Raw genomic sequence first — 15,509 nt, forward strand, 5'->3', positions numbered from 1 at the left:
AACTGATCAATTCTGATACAAATGTCACAGAAAAGTTAAAAGTAGCTGCTAATTACCTGATGGATTACCAACATACAAAACGAGATAGAATTCCATTTTTAAAATATAATTTCCAACAAAATTCATAATTTAAATCACCTAGAAAGATGAATCCTATAAAGTAAAACTGAAAGACTTAGTTTTACTTTCTGACTTAACAGACATTCTCTGTTAGGTACAAATGAAAGGCTCCCCATGTACAAAAAAAAAAAGGAGAAAGCAAACTACACCAGGTAGAAAATTTAGCTAATAAAAATGTTTATCTCTTCCATATCTGAACCACTACACAGTGGTGTTTTCCCATTCTATATTTATATGTAACTAACTTTAATTACCAGGATCTGACAGCTCTAAGAACCAGTCTCTAGCCAGGCTCTAATCTCTAGACCCATCAATATCCTGGAAGCATCCTGAAGCACTTACTGGTAATCTACTAATATACCTTACTAAAAAAATAAATGGGTCATTACACAACTGGGAAGTAATCTATATTAAATTTATATTTTAATGAGTGTGCTAACCTAACTGAATATATCTACAGCATACAAAATCACTTTGCTCTAAAAAAGGCAGCGGTAAAATAAAAAGGTCCAATGAGGGTCTTGGGCCACACTTTGTTTCCCAAACTGCCCCCCCCCCCTTTAATGTGGGGTGACATCAGCACACCTTCCTTATTACTGAGGAGAAAGAGATGAGATAGCTTTGCTTTTACTGTCTCCACACTGTCTCTATCACGTGGGCACCCATGTTTCTGGATGAATCCAAGATATACAGCAATCCTAACCAGAAGTCATCTGCTCAGGATAGGCTAAGTACACACCTATGAACATTCAGGTTAAAAAAACCCCCAGTATTTATTGTGTTGCATCACTTCAAATATTATGGAACCCTCACTTCTTCTATTTCTGTCATAATCAACTGAGAAACTTGGTCATGTATGGCTCTTTAGTTCAAATAAACAAGGATTTAACATAACATTAAGGAAAATAAGAGGAGAGCAGGAGTGCTGAGAAGTCTACAGTTCAGACTCATTCTAAGTCAAGGGCACAGGCAATGTATACTAGCTTCACTTGTGGAAGCTAACCTTCTAGGAAACCCCACAGGGTATGTCTATTCCTACATATCCTGGCACATCACTACATTAGGATGAGAAAGTTTTGAATAGCTCAAAAGTTCTGAGTAGCATAACTGTGGATGTGACATAAGCTTGTTTGGTTGAGCACTGTGTAAAATGGGGCCAGAATCACAGATTTACTCTCTATACATAAATTTTTCTAATTTGTTAAATGAAAACCTAACTATGGCCTAAATCCTATCACTCATCTTTAAAATGTGTGCCCTTTGGAACAAGGAGAAAAGGTCAAAGAGGTATGGAGAGTTAGACCACATCTAAATCCTGTAGTCAATCGACTATGTCGATAAAGAGGCAGCAAATGTGTAAACAGTCTACGTGACCCGCTAACTAAATCAGTGACAACTGAAGTATATCATCACATATTAAAATAATAAGTGAATACATGAAAAAGTGAAATACTTAAACCAATGTATGAGTTCTTCTAGGTGCTTTCTATAATACACAAAACAAAGATAGTTTTCAATCTTTTTTTTTTTAGAGGAAAAAAAATACTGTCTTACCATCCGTTTGAGATTTGCTCAGGAAAATTGTGCTTGCCCTTGGATGGTCAGAAGGGTTTGATTCCAAAGCTAAGTCTGTATAGGAAGAAGAGAAAAGGTATGATAGTTTGAGTAGAAAAATACACGATTTTAAGAACAGCTACACATCAATCACTTAGCAGTCTTTGGACAAGTTTTCAGTAATGACAAGCCAATTTTAGTAACAGCAACAATATAAAAATATACCAGGAAACTGCAAAATTGTAGAATCTCTCCACATATGTGGAATAAAACCAAGCTATGTCTTATAGACTTTTATTCTAACTTGCACCTAAATAATCTATGCAACTTTTCAATGAATTATGTGCCTTCCCCCTCCTACTTATTAAAAATCCCATTACCACCCTTTAAGCTGATATTACCAGCATATTCCAGAAACAGTCCCAAGAAGCAAGTTATGCTGTGGCTAATTACCGTCAGATGCCAGCTCAAAATATCAAATATGCCCAAACCAAACAAGCTGCTTCTGGCAAGCACATGTTTTTAAGACAACCAAATAGCTAACTCTAACTCCATTCAACAAGTGAACTCACTGAGTTAGCGGTGGCTTAAGTAGGGGGCTATACATGATGACCGCAGACTTAAGAGAACTAACTGTATACAAGTTCAATGTTCTCATCTTCAGAGACACTTCCATAACAGCAAGTGATTTTTAACTTCTACCCTTAATTTCTAAAGCTAAACTCTTGCTTCTTCTGTCCATGCTGCATGATTAACTTGGGGCTTCAATAAGACGCTTTCTGGAGCAGATCAAGGGGCTACTTGTAAAAAATTTTTTCCATGATTATGAAAAGGTATGTCTGCCTGTAGTCCACCCTATACACCAAGGTAGGAAAAGTCTCTACTCATGCAAGAGTACAAAAACAGGTCCTTGAATTTTCATAGAACAAGGTTTGCTGCCATATGGGACAATAAAGTTGTCATTAAAACACCACCACCACCGCCACCGCCACCACCTCTGGTGTGTCTAACATTCCAAATAAAATGATCCCTGCATTTCCTCAAGATGTTTAGTGACAGTCTGGTAAGCAAAGCAGTTGGAGCGAGAAGTAGGAAATGCAGAAATAGGTTTTGTCTGGTTCCATACAATCTTTGCTCTTTTTAATCTCTGAAGTATATTTTTGGGTTACTTCGTTGTATTTGACAAGATAGTTTGACATTTCTATCAAATAAATGACTTTCATATTGCAACAACCTTTGTAAGATCCACTCAAAATTCTCTTAAAATGGGAAAAAAACTCCACCAAACTTTATGACACTCAGCAATGTCCATCTCAAAGCACTTAGGCAATCTTATAAGAAACTGGACCAAGATCCTGACAGAGTATAGTTAAAAAACCATATAATAATTGCTCTCTTCTTAAAAGGGGTGTTGGCAGTCCAATCAAAAATACTATTCCTGAGGCACGTGGTTGGCTCAGTCGGTTGAGCATATGACTTCGGCTCAGGTCATGATCTCGTATTGGTGGGTTCGAACTCCACATCAGGCTCTGTGTTGACAGCTCAGAGCCTGGAGCCTGCTTCGGATTCTGTGCCTCCCTCCCTCTGTCTCTGCCCCCCCCACTACTCACGCTCTGTCTCCTTCTGTCTCTCAAGAAATAAAATAAAACATTAAAAATTTTTTTTTCTTTAAACACTACCCTGGACACAAAATGTCCAACAATATATTAAAAACTAATCAATCTTACAGTTAATACTGTCTAATTCAGCATTTCATAAATTTATCTACCTAGAATCCTTTTTTCATCCAAGTAATATAGTTAGAATCTTGCACAAACATCATTTGGGACTTCCTGGTTTAACAGGAATCTGAACCATCCATTTTAATGGTACTGCCAACAGTAGAAATTTACACAGCTAAACATAGCTTTGTTCTTCATGGAAATTCCTTCACTGAATTTGAAGTTTGTTAAAACTGCTTTTGGTGAAACTATTCTATTCAACATTTTTATGTAAAAGACCCATAAAAATTAAACTTTTTTCACATATTTGAAAAATGAGACAATGTTAGCTATTGGGAAAATAAATGAGTTCAGCTGTGCTCAAAGTGACAAAGACTTTCACAGCTGCCTCTAACCTAAAACTTCCAAAAGAGTTCATAACCAACTTCCTAAAAAATACAGCAAATATACTGGATTTGAATCTAAAAAACAAACAAAAATGTTTGCAGCAGCAAGCATACTATGTATGTATCAGAGCCTATGGTACCACAGAAGTTTAATTAAAACTTTTCAATGGGTGCACCTGAGTAGCTCAGTCAATTAAGCGTCCGACTTCAGCTCAAGTCATGATCTCATGGTTTGTGAGTTCGAGCCCTACATCAAGTTCCATGCTGACAGCTCAGAGCCTGCAGCCTGCTTTGATTCTCTGTCTCCCTTTCTCTCTACCACTCACCTGCTCTCACACACACTCTCTCTCTCTCTCAGAAATAAATAAACAGTTTAAAAATGAGGAAAAAAAATTAGGGGCGCCTGGGTGGCTCAGTCAGTAAGGCATCCAACTCTTGGTTTCAACTCAGGTCATGATCTCACAGTCTGTGAATTCGAGCCCCACTTTGGGCTCCATGCTGACAGTGCAGAGCCTGCTAGAGATTCTCTCCCTCTCTCTCTGCCCCTCTTTCATGCTTGTTCTCTCTGTCTCAAAAGTAAATAAAGAAACTTAAAAAACTTTCTTAAGTTTAAAAAAATTTAAAAAAAGATCTTTTCAATGGGAAATCCAGCAAAAAGAAGCAGCAGAATCAAAGAAGAAGGTTACACATGTACATACACCCCCAAACCAAGATGTTCTACTACAGATCTAAGTGCAAAAGTTGAGAGGTCTGGGATAAAAGAAATGGCACCGTGCAGGAAACAAAGCAAAATTAGCCCACGTGACAAGGAGGAAAGTGGCACTGCCCCTAATCCACCTAGAGTTCTAGGGTGGTGGCAAGTGCCCTGGGACTTCCCAAGGACCCCTGAGCAAGGCCGAGCTGTGGACTCCTAGCTAGCCTACAGCTGTCCCGTGCTTCCTTTGCCATCATGGGGGGAGGAAGACCTTGCTGGGATATATCAAGAGAGGAGAGCAGAACAGAGGCAGGTTCTGAGAAGGACATTTAATTCCTGGGTCAAGTGGTACCCAGTTTACTCCATGAACTCTGGTTACAGAAGTCAGAATTATTTTTTAAAAAATTTTAAGATCAATTTTAACTTGTCACTGAAAGAGACCTGGTTAGTCGGCAGTACTGATGGATAAAAGTCACTTGCTCAGTCCTAAATTTAACAAGTATCATCAACAAAAATTTGCAAGAGTCAAAATATTTTGTTTAAAAATTACTCATAAATTCACAACCATTACCTGTTACTTACTCTTAAAAAAAAAAAAAACAGCTCTAATCAGCATACCACTTATGTCCTATTTCGTTACTGGCAAGTGATCTGTACCCCATTCCAGTATATTTACTGTTTATGGATACACAATGGCCTACCAAGTATTATTCCTATACTTTACTTAGCCAATCCCCTATTCTTAGGATTTAGGTCCTTACAAACTTCTTACACTATGAGGGAAATCTTCATATACACAGTTTTTTAAAAATAATTCTGTTTTTTATCTCCTTAGGAATGATCTCCAAAATAGGATGACTGGTTCACAAGTTTAGATCATTGTCATGGGTCAATGTATAACTAAGCTGCTTTCTAAAGAAGGAGGGCAGTGCACATTAGTGTATAATGTTATCAACTGTACCAGTTTTAGCTCCTACTCCAGCTTTGGATACTTGAAAGAAAATTCCCCACAGTTAACAGTGCACTGACACTTTTGTGAGTTGCCTGTGATTTATATATACCTATATATTACACCTACTAAGACCCTAATGTTGTCAGGTCTGCATGAGGTTTCCAGAAACCAGTAACCTTCTGTCTGTTGTCTACGACAATTTTCTATATAAACTGCACTTTTTGCTAATGACAAAAACTACACTGCTATTTTACAGAATGGATATTTAAGCCAATAGACAATAAACTCAGATACACACACAATATTTCTGTGCTGTCCATTACTGTCTTCTCAAGAACCTAAGGTAACTATGAGAAATCATACTACCTTATTTTCATTATCACAAAGGTCATACTGCCAACTATTAAGCAAAGCATTACCACCTCTCACCAACATGCACACACATACACATGCAAGCGCACACAGTGAGAGAGATGGCACAAAATCACTATACATCTTTTATGCGAATCTATCCCAAGATTATTTCTTTGGAAACTTCTAAGAATTGTTTAAATAATCTCTATACCCAACGTGGGGCTTGAACCCATGACCCCGAGATCAAGACTCACATGCTCTCAGACTGAGCCAGCCAAGCACCCCAAGAATGTTTTAACCTAAGAGAAGTATTCCTAAGTTCATGATTAGAGGTTATGAGTAAAACTGCATTTTAATATCCATCACTTTTTTTAAAAAAATCAATTTAAATTGCAACTTAATCTGACAGCATGACAGGTTGATGTAGGAAAAGTAGAACTTCAAAAAAAAATTAAAGTTGGGTCTTAATGTAAATACAGAGGAAATCTGTAAAACCATTGACATCCAATACAGCTTCCCCTCTAGATTCTATCAGTTATAAGACGCACAGATATTAAATATGTGAAAACACAGGCAACTTAGAATAAATGAAATGCATTATTAGAGGCTAAATGTGTTAAAATTATGCAACTAAAAACTGTCAATAAATGATTTTTTCCTTGTCAAAATATTAGAGGGAGAAGGCAGTGACCAAGAAACTACCTGACGGAGCAGCATATTTCATAGAGACTGATTTCAATATATCCCAATTAAATAGAAGATGTCCGCAGTTTCTGGGCCAACTGCTGGGTGCCTGTTCACTTAAGGCTTCCTGCATTTACCAACTATGCCATCATCCCTCTACTGTCCATGCATTCATCTTTGGCCCATAACAAAAACATTTCACGCCTTACAATTGTCACGTACGCTGATGATTCATCTGAGGCTGCACTTCCCACGCAGTCGGTAATCTGTCCCTACGGCCTCGAGCTGGCCTGCCTCACCCGGGGGGCCCGCAGCGTGTCCCTGCGTCCCCAGTCCACTCCTTGCTCTCCTCCTGCTTCCCAGCCTCTGACAAGCCTCCTAACTCTGGCTTTCAAACCACTTCTATGCCTGCTTCTGCCTTGCTTCTCAGTCTTGCCTTGTTTTAATCCTCAATCCACGGTTTAGTGACTACAACGGAGATAGGACACTTCATAGAGTGAAGTACACCTTTCTTCCTTCATACATTTCTAAAGAGTATTCTGCTCAGTTCCTTAAATTTTTAAGAACATTTCTGGGTTGCAAGTTACCTCTATTTCATTTTACATTGTGCAGTGTTAACATTTTAATTCTAAAGCTTAATTGCTTTAACACACACACACACACACAAAGGGTGAGGAAAAAAGGTAGTATATGGAAGCACCTGGCTGGCTCAGTAATAGAGCATGTGACACTTGACCTCAGGGTTGTAGGTTTGAGCCCCATGTTGGGTGTGGAGATTACTTAAAAATAAACTCTTGAAAAAAAAAGTAGTATCCCAAAGTAGCCTGCATGATGAGTCATTCAATAAATTCTATTCCTATAGGTCATGTATCTTTAACTTACATTCTTCATCTACTGTTTCATTTTTAAAACTTGGACAACTCAATTTATACCTCTCAGAGCCTGTCTTCTCATGTGTAAAACATATTCCTATACTATGTAACTCAACTTTGTGTATGAGAATCAAAAGAAATGCAAGAGCAATCTATGTTTCATATAAAGCACAACAAATAACAAAGTTTTCACAAATGAAGTCAAAAGCAAAATGTGAACAAACATTTAGCATTTCACTGAAAAGTGTATGAAATGTCCACTTATTACTCATACCCAAATATCATCTTAAGCAAATATGTGTTCTGGCTACCACTAAAGGGAAAGGAATAATACTCACACAATCAGTAAGAATTTCTCTCAGTGATTCTGGTTTCTTTAAGTACATACATGTTTCTCTTGTTTCTGTCATGTAGATTACTGCATGGCTTCTCCTTGTTTTCTTCATGTAACATATCCAGGAGATCACTTTAGAGCAGTGAAGACAGACCTTGCTCTTTGTGACAGCTACATAGCTATCTACTATGCAGACGCACCACTTGATTTTACTGGACATATGAGTTACTTCCAATATTTTGCTTTTGAAAATAATGCAACAAAACCTTGGTGAATATGTGGTTTCATATTTGTGGGGTATATCTTCGGAATGAATTCCTCAGAGTAGGATTTCTGGATTTCATGTATCTGCAATGTTGTGAGATTGTGCCAAATTCCCCTTCATGGGGTCAAACCACTTTGGATTTCTACCAACAATACATGATTATTTCTTCGCAGCCTCACCAAAGAATGCAGCATCAATGGATTTCCTCCCAGCAGGAGAGAAACTACAGTATAGTTTTATTTTGCATTTCTTCTATGCATGAAGATACATGCTTAAGGCTCATCTGCACTTCTTTTTCTATGACTTGCCCATTCATATATTTGATACCTTTTAGATTTGCTTAATTTAAGTCAGCCTATATTTTAGACCCTTATCTTCTGTTCAATCCACCATTGGCTCTCAAACTACTGCATCAGCCTTCTACCCAGTCTCCCTGCCTCCAACTCGTGCCTACATTACACATTCTCACATGATAGCTAGTCTGTTTCTTTTTCTTTTAAGAATTAACATCATTCTCCTGCATATAATCCTCCAGTGGTTTCCCATTACAACTAAACAAAGATCCGTATTTTTTGTCAAGGCCCAATAGGCATACAAGGCCTTAATCTACCTCATTCCTCCTGGCCTCTCTCTCTCTCTCTCTCTCTGCTGGAGCCATCCCGTGTCTGTCTGTCCTTGGCCTGCACCAAGCATATTCCCTTCTGAGGAAGTCTGCAAGGAAGCCTCCTCTCCCACAGTCTCCCACAGCTCCCCTCACTTTTAAGGCTGTGTACTTGTCACTTGAGAGCAGCCATCTTTAGCCACTTCATGTAAACCTGCCCTCCTCCCATCCTTGACTTTCTTTCAGCACCTCACGACCTGACACTTTACTATTCATGTCTTGTCAGCCCCTAGGTCCTTCCAGAATGTAGGGAGTTAAGGTAGGGGCTTTCTCCTGTATACCGCCCGCTCTCCTGCATCTGGAACAATGCACATCTGTTTCAGTGTACCCAAAACCTGTTAGGTTTCTCCCTATTTTCCCATCTCTTTCAAGATTTCTTCTAATGCTTCTTTTGATTAGTCATCTTAGACCAGCATTTCTTTCTTCTCTTAAGAGTAGAAGTTACTCAGAATTAAAGACACAAGACTAGCTACTAAGAACCACAAAAATCTAAAAGAGGAATTCCAATGTCCAGTGAAAAAACCAGCGGTAACTTTAATTCAGTATAAGGACATTTAGTGTTAAATGTCCTACATTACCTACAAAAGGACCCATCTATGGATTTAATTACGTCATAAGACAAAGTATACCGTCTGAACTCTAAAGGGAGATGTAATGCACCGAGTTTCACCTGCATTCCCTGAATAAAGCATGACGATGGGACTGTGAACTGTTTTACTCTAAAAGACCATAGAGGGCTGGTGAGTGAATGGTGCTCCAACCATTCCACAGGACACTACATACTTTGGAAAGGGCCTGCAGCCACGCTATGCACAACTGCAGGGAAACCTACCCTAGAGGGCTCTCTAGGCGGCAAGCACAGTGCCCCGGGCTTTAGGTTGTTACCTCCCTTTAGAGCAAAATGCTATGAAGCAGCACATGAAGAGTGAGCTCATTTTTGTAAAATAAACAAAATGTTATGTTTCTATACAAACAGCACATTTAGGAAGAGTAAATGTCAAAATATTAATAAGAGTTCTGGATATTCTAAGTGAATGACTTTTTTTAGATTTTCTAAATCTTTTACATCAAATGCTTATTGTCATTAAATAAAGCCCCCCCCCAAAAAAAAAGAGGGTTTAAAATAGCTACTGGAAAGAGGAAAGATCTGTTGTATGAAAAGTTGATGAGTAATGGATAACAGGACTTTAGTATCTTATTTTGTGTCATTGATACTACCGTAGCCCACCAGTTATAGTGGGTACACAGTTCGGTAAAGGCAAGGTAGTGGAAATATTCTTTTCTTTAATTTTTTAAATGTTTGTTTAGTTTGAGAAAGAGAGAGAGAGAGCAGCAGAGGCGCAGAAAGAGGAGAGAGAGAGAGAATCCCAAGCAGGCTCTGCACTACCAGCGCAGAGCCCAAAGCAGGGCTGGAACTCACAAGCCATTAGAGCATGACCTGAGCGGAAACCAAGAGTTAGATACTTAACCAACTGAGCCACCCAGGCGCCCCTAGAAAATTTCTTTTGAGTCTGTCTGAAATCTACAGGTTTTTAGAATATCTCATTGAAAAGGCTTGAAGAAATCATGTGCTTCTGAAATGTTTGAGAAAAACAAGGCACAGCATTATTTATAGATGATTTTGGCCTAAGAAATGAACTAATTAAATTCTTCATCATAGAAAAGCCAAAATGTTTTATATTGAAGTAGGTATTCCTTAGTTTCCAGGGAAACTGATATAAAATTGTCTGAAATAAAGACATTAAAAGCAAACTTTTGATGTGCCTGTACTTATATAGTGTTTGACCTTGTTTCTATGGAAATCTAATAGGCAAATGCTGAAACTGAGGTGTTCTCATCACTTTACTGAATATCAAAAAAATGTAAGACAAATTGAAATGAAATTTTACTATTATGTTAAACATAAAAGGTAAATTCTATACTCACAAACTTTTTTAAAACTTTTTTGGTTTAATACTCCTTAGAGTCCTATGCTTAAGGTGTCCTACCTCATCAGCTTTTATTTTTTTAAGTTTATTTAGTTATTTTAAGAGAAAGAAGGAGAGGCAAAAGAGGGGGAGGAATGGAGAGAGGGGGAGGGAGGGAGGGGGAGAGGGGGAGAGAGAGAGAGAATTCCAAGCAGGTTCTACACTGTCAGCATAGAGTCCAACATGGGACTCATACTCACAAACCATGAGATCATGACCTGAGCTAAAATCAAGAGTCAGATGCTTAACCGACTGAGCCATCCAGTCACTCTTCTCACCAGCTTTTTTCCTAATGTCCCTCTGTCCAAGGCATTCTTGGCTTCAATTTGAGGTCACCAGAACAAACCCTAAAATGCATCAAACCATTTCCCTGACCAGTTAATCTAGGCTACTTCATAACTTCTACTTTTAGTCTTATCAATTGTAATGAATGTACAGACATAGGAAGGAGAGGTAAAAGTTGCTTTTAAAGTGTGAACAATCAACTTTGAATGGAAATAATCAAGAGGAGTACGTTGAGATAGGCCCACCTTATGGATAAATAAAAAAACATCAGATGCATTCTAAAGAGCTGTTTGGGCACCCCAAGAACTGAATTCAGCAATCTGTCACCTCCACGTCAGTCTCTTCTGTTTAGTAACTGTGTTACACAGTCACTGCTCATCTCTGGGTCTCTCCTTCCTCATTAGCAATTTAGGGAGAATGAATACTTGTGGTCTTATCTGTAGTTGAAAGGGCCAGATGAGACTGACATGAAAATGTGTTGTAAATCTTAAAAGACTTATGGAAAGGTCCCATTTTAGTCTCTCATCCAACACTACTCACCTACTGACTAGTTTGTAAAATCACTCAGAAGCTTACCTTTCAGCACCAAGCAGAATAGAGGTTTTTGCCAAGTATTTACATGTTTTGTGTTTAAGCGTCCAATTAATTCATTTAATGTGTTCATTCTTTTACAACATTTGAATATTCTGAAAAAGCAGTACTTTCCAGTCACAAAGCCATGTCCATCATACGGGTGAATCCACAGGCTTAATTATTATAATTCTTAAGAGCCCCACTAAAGTTTAAGTAGAAGAGCTATAAGACATTTCCCCTAGAAATAAGGAAATAAGCTGTGGCATTTAAATGAACAAATGGGCTAATGGGGCTTTAACGTTAAATGTTTACAATGCAATGTTTTCTACTTCAAAGAACATAAGACTTCGTTAAAAAGCCACATTTTTATTAAAGAGCCATGTTGTTATTCAGAATTATTTTTACCTAGTCATCCCTTTCCAAAATTCCAAAGGCAAAAATCAAACATTTCCTCTTTACTCTCGCCCTTCCCCCAACCGGTTAGTCTGAAGAACTTTCACCCCAACATTCTTAAAAGCTGAACAGGATTCTATTGGCAGGAGTAGGGAGGAAGGAGAGGGGGCCACGGAGACAAACATTCTGGTACAAGACCTGACACCTTAGCTGCCAAACCTTTATATTACAAATTGAGGTCTAAATTTATGGGTTTTTTCTCTTCGGAAACTTTCGACCAATAACCTCATGAATCATCGCACCTCTCATTTTTAGAACTGGCAACATGTAAATGAAGTCTGTTACATCACTGAGATAGGGCAGAAGTCACTTTTGTGTCAAAGTGGGAAATTTAAACTGAGCAGAACTCCCTGAGCTCTCCGTTCCGTAAAACAAAACAAAACAAAACAAAACGATTCTCTCAGCCCTGGCAGTAACATTTCATACTGTTCACAATAATTTCAAGCCTCCTCTCCCATCATTTTCTTTCCGTCTTCAAATTGGAGTAAGGTAGTTTTCCATCGAGGCTACTGAAAACAGTCTACTTAAGAACACCACACAGACTCTCGCAGGCCAATCTCTATTTTTAATTTAAATAACAAATCCTACAATTTGTCTGAACTGTCCCGCGCGTCAACTACCTTACCGGGTAGGAGAAAAGGGATCATCAGGCCCTTACTTGGATCCCTTCTTTAGGTAAGGGTCGGGAGATGGGGTGGATCCTCCCAACTTGGGGTATTTACATTTCCGTTGAGAAAGGGGAGAGCGTATCCGAAAAAAGTCTTTATCAAGTCCCCGGAGACGTCCAATAGACCCCGAAACGGGAAAGGGCTGCGGACTGGACGGTCTCAGGCCCCGCTGGGAAATGGGAATACGAGAAAGAACTGGGCGTTCGGGCAGGGAAGAGGGAGAGAAACTGGCCGGACACGACGGGAAAAGAAGAAAGGATGGGGACGCCAGGCAGAGCCAGCCTTCATCCCCCGCGCCCAGCCCCGGGAAAGCCCGCTCCGGACAGGAAGGAGCCAGAGGAGGCGGCTTGGTCTCGGGGGACCCCGGGGGCAACGGAGGCCAGAGGTCCGCCCGAGAACGGACAGCACCGGCCCCCCGAGAGGGACAACAAGGCCCGCCTCCTCCTCACCTTCGGGCATCTCCCGGTCGCTGATGTGCTGCAGGTGGTGGCCCTCGCCGGCTCCGAAATCCAACTCCGCGGGCTCCACGGCTGCAGGCGTCGGCGCTACCGCCACCGCGTCCCCGGCCGCCGCCTCGTAGATCTCAGACTCGTAGTCTGGCTGCGCCGGCCCCGCGCGCCGGCCCAGCTTGGGGCTGGCATTGGGGGACACGCAACAGGTCAGCGTGTTCCCCATGGGGCGCCTCCACTCCCCGCCGCCTTCGCTCGCCCCGGACTCCGCCGCGCTCAGCAGCTGCCCCCTCCCCCAACAATGGCGCGGTCCGCACCGGCAGCCCCGGGCTACGCCGGGGCTGTGCCGCGCATGCAGGCGCGGCCTCGCCCGCTGCCCGCCGGTACGCCCCGCCGCCGGGCCCCGGGCAGGGCTCCGGCCCCGGCCGCACCCCCGCCGCCGAGCTGCCGCCGCCGCCGCCGCCTCCCCCGAGCCAACTAGCCTGTGAGGGCGGCGACCAGCCCGGCTTATTTAAAAGGGGTGGGGACCCGACAAGCGCTGAGAGGCGCAGCCACTGCCGGGAGAGAGCGCGGTCGGAGCTCCTCCTCCTTCCGCCACCACCTCCCGACTGCCGTCCGCTGGCCTGGCTGGCGCCTGCCAACCGGAACACATTCTGCAGTCACCTGGTTACGAGGGACCAATCACGCCCAGAGTTCCCTCCACGCGCCCGCCTCGGAGCGGAGGCACATGACTCACAATGCCCCGCCCCCGCCCCGCGGCTGCTCCGCCCCCCGCGCGGCGCGCCACAGACTCTGGTTTCCATTCATCTCGCGCAGCCCGGAGCTTTCTGGTCCTGCGGGGAGCTCGCCCGGCATGAGTTATTCTAAGCCGTCCCGGGTCGGTGGGCTTTATAGAAAGTCTCCTTAGTAAAGAGCCCATTCCGTTAGCAACTCGATTTCACCGGGTGTGACAGCTGACTCGTTTGATCGGTCACCGAACTTCGTTCCACCCGAATTGTTGACCGCTTTTGTAACTAAACGCTCCTCCTCGCTTGACTTCCAAATGTTAGTTTTCGCCTGCGACTTGACCACGGTTGTCAACCCCCGGAGCCCTGGTCCTCCTCTCCATAGAGCGCTATGGCTTTGTGTCTTGTATGAGACTCGAGGACGTCTTACCTTCCACTTGTTGTTAATCTCTAAAACAAGGGCCGAACTCGTCCTCCCGCCCCGGAAACCCTGGGGTTCACCAACTCGCTTTTCTCCCCCTCTGCTTCTCCCTCTCATGGCAGGAGTTTCCAGATTTCCCTTCTTTGGCCCACAACGCATAAAGCACGATTTTCTCATACAAAATTGAGAATCACAAAGTGAGGTTGCACGGTCCTGATCTGATGAAGATGATGATAACGATAGTTAACATCTGTCTAGCGCTTAGTGTGAGCCCAACCCCATTCCAAGTTAGGTACCCATTTAACCCTCAACAACAACCCTTCTACGGAGTGTACAGAAGAAATTGAGATGAACATTCCCAAGGCCAAGTGATTGCTCAGATGCGGGGACAGGATTTGAGCTCAGATATCGTGGATCCTCACAGGCACCTTATTGCGATTATCAGAAAATAAAGATAGAAGTAAAACTTGAGGGGGAGTGACATTGCATATCAAGATTTTGTTTTTTAAGGAGGGACAATTTTTTAATGTGGATTTTTAAATGTTTTCCCTTCATTCAACATTGTCTCCCATGTGCCAGGCACCGTGTGTGGGGAACCTTGGGGCCCTCACTGAGCTCTGAAGGATGACAAAACAAAGAGTCCAGTTATCTGAGGTCACACTGCTGGAAAGTGCTTGTACCTAGGGTTCAAACCTAGATCCAGCTGACCCCAAAGTACATGCTGGGGGAAAGGGGATGGATTTTTATTCTGGAAACATGAGACAGTTGAGTAATATGAAGCTGGGGAGGCACTATCGGATGGTGTGTAGTGAGGCCACTCCCGACAATAAGAAGAACTGAAGGATGCAACAAGACCAGAGACTTTATGTTCAACTAGGAGAGAAGGCAGTGGCAGTGACTGAAGTGAAGGGAAAGGACTTGAGGTCTTTTGGGAGAGAGAATGGAAATGCTTGACGACTGGGTATGGAAGATGAAGTGAAGAGGGAGGCAAAAATGGCTGCTAGGATTCTGGCTTTGAGGACTGGGTAAACAGTGGTGACTTTCTCCTAGAGAGGGAACACAGGAAGAGGGATGGGTTTGAGGTGGAAGCTAATCTTTGCCCTATGAAGTAGAACATCCAAATGGAGCTCTCTGGTGGAAAGTTAGATTTATAGCTCTTTTGACTAAGTCTGTTTTGCGGTATCCCAACGTACATTTTCAAAAATCACACATGTATTAAACCCCTAAAAAAGTAATTGGGGAAATTTCCTGAAGTTGACATGCTGAGAATATAACATTTCCTGGTGACCATTTTTGTAGAACAACTTGGAATCTGTGGTTTTAATAAATGGAACATTTTATGTAAAATAAAACTGTTAAAAATATTTACAA

General features: G+C 41.7%; 1 protein-coding gene across 3 annotated transcripts in view; it reads right to left on the minus strand.

Moving 5' to 3' along the window:
- CCNYL1 (cyclin Y like 1) overlaps positions 1-13,687 on the minus strand; it is a 35,768-nt gene extending 22,081 nt beyond the window's left edge. Inside the window, exons 1-3 of one of the 3 annotated variants that reach the window (XM_039240644.1) lie at positions 13,656-13,687; positions 12,993-13,177; positions 1,675-1,749 (exon numbers count right to left, since the gene is read on the minus strand). In XM_039240644.1, the coding sequence (XP_039096575.1) occupies positions 1,675-1,749; positions 12,993-13,002 (85 nt within the window). In that variant the 5' untranslated portion in view covers positions 13,003-13,177; positions 13,656-13,687. Of the gene's footprint in view, positions 1-1,674; positions 1,750-12,992; positions 13,357-13,655 lie in introns of those variants that run through there. The other 2 variants (XM_039240645.1, XM_039240643.1) reach the window with 2 other exon arrangements.
- Positions 13,688-15,509: the final 1,822 nt, after the last annotated feature.

Source organism: Hyaena hyaena, unplaced genomic scaffold (genome assembly GCF_003009895.1).
Source record: "Hyaena hyaena isolate Hyena2069 unplaced genomic scaffold, ASM300989v1 scaffold_180, whole genome shotgun sequence".
NCBI lineage: Eukaryota > Metazoa > Chordata > Mammalia > Carnivora > Hyaenidae > Hyaena > Hyaena hyaena.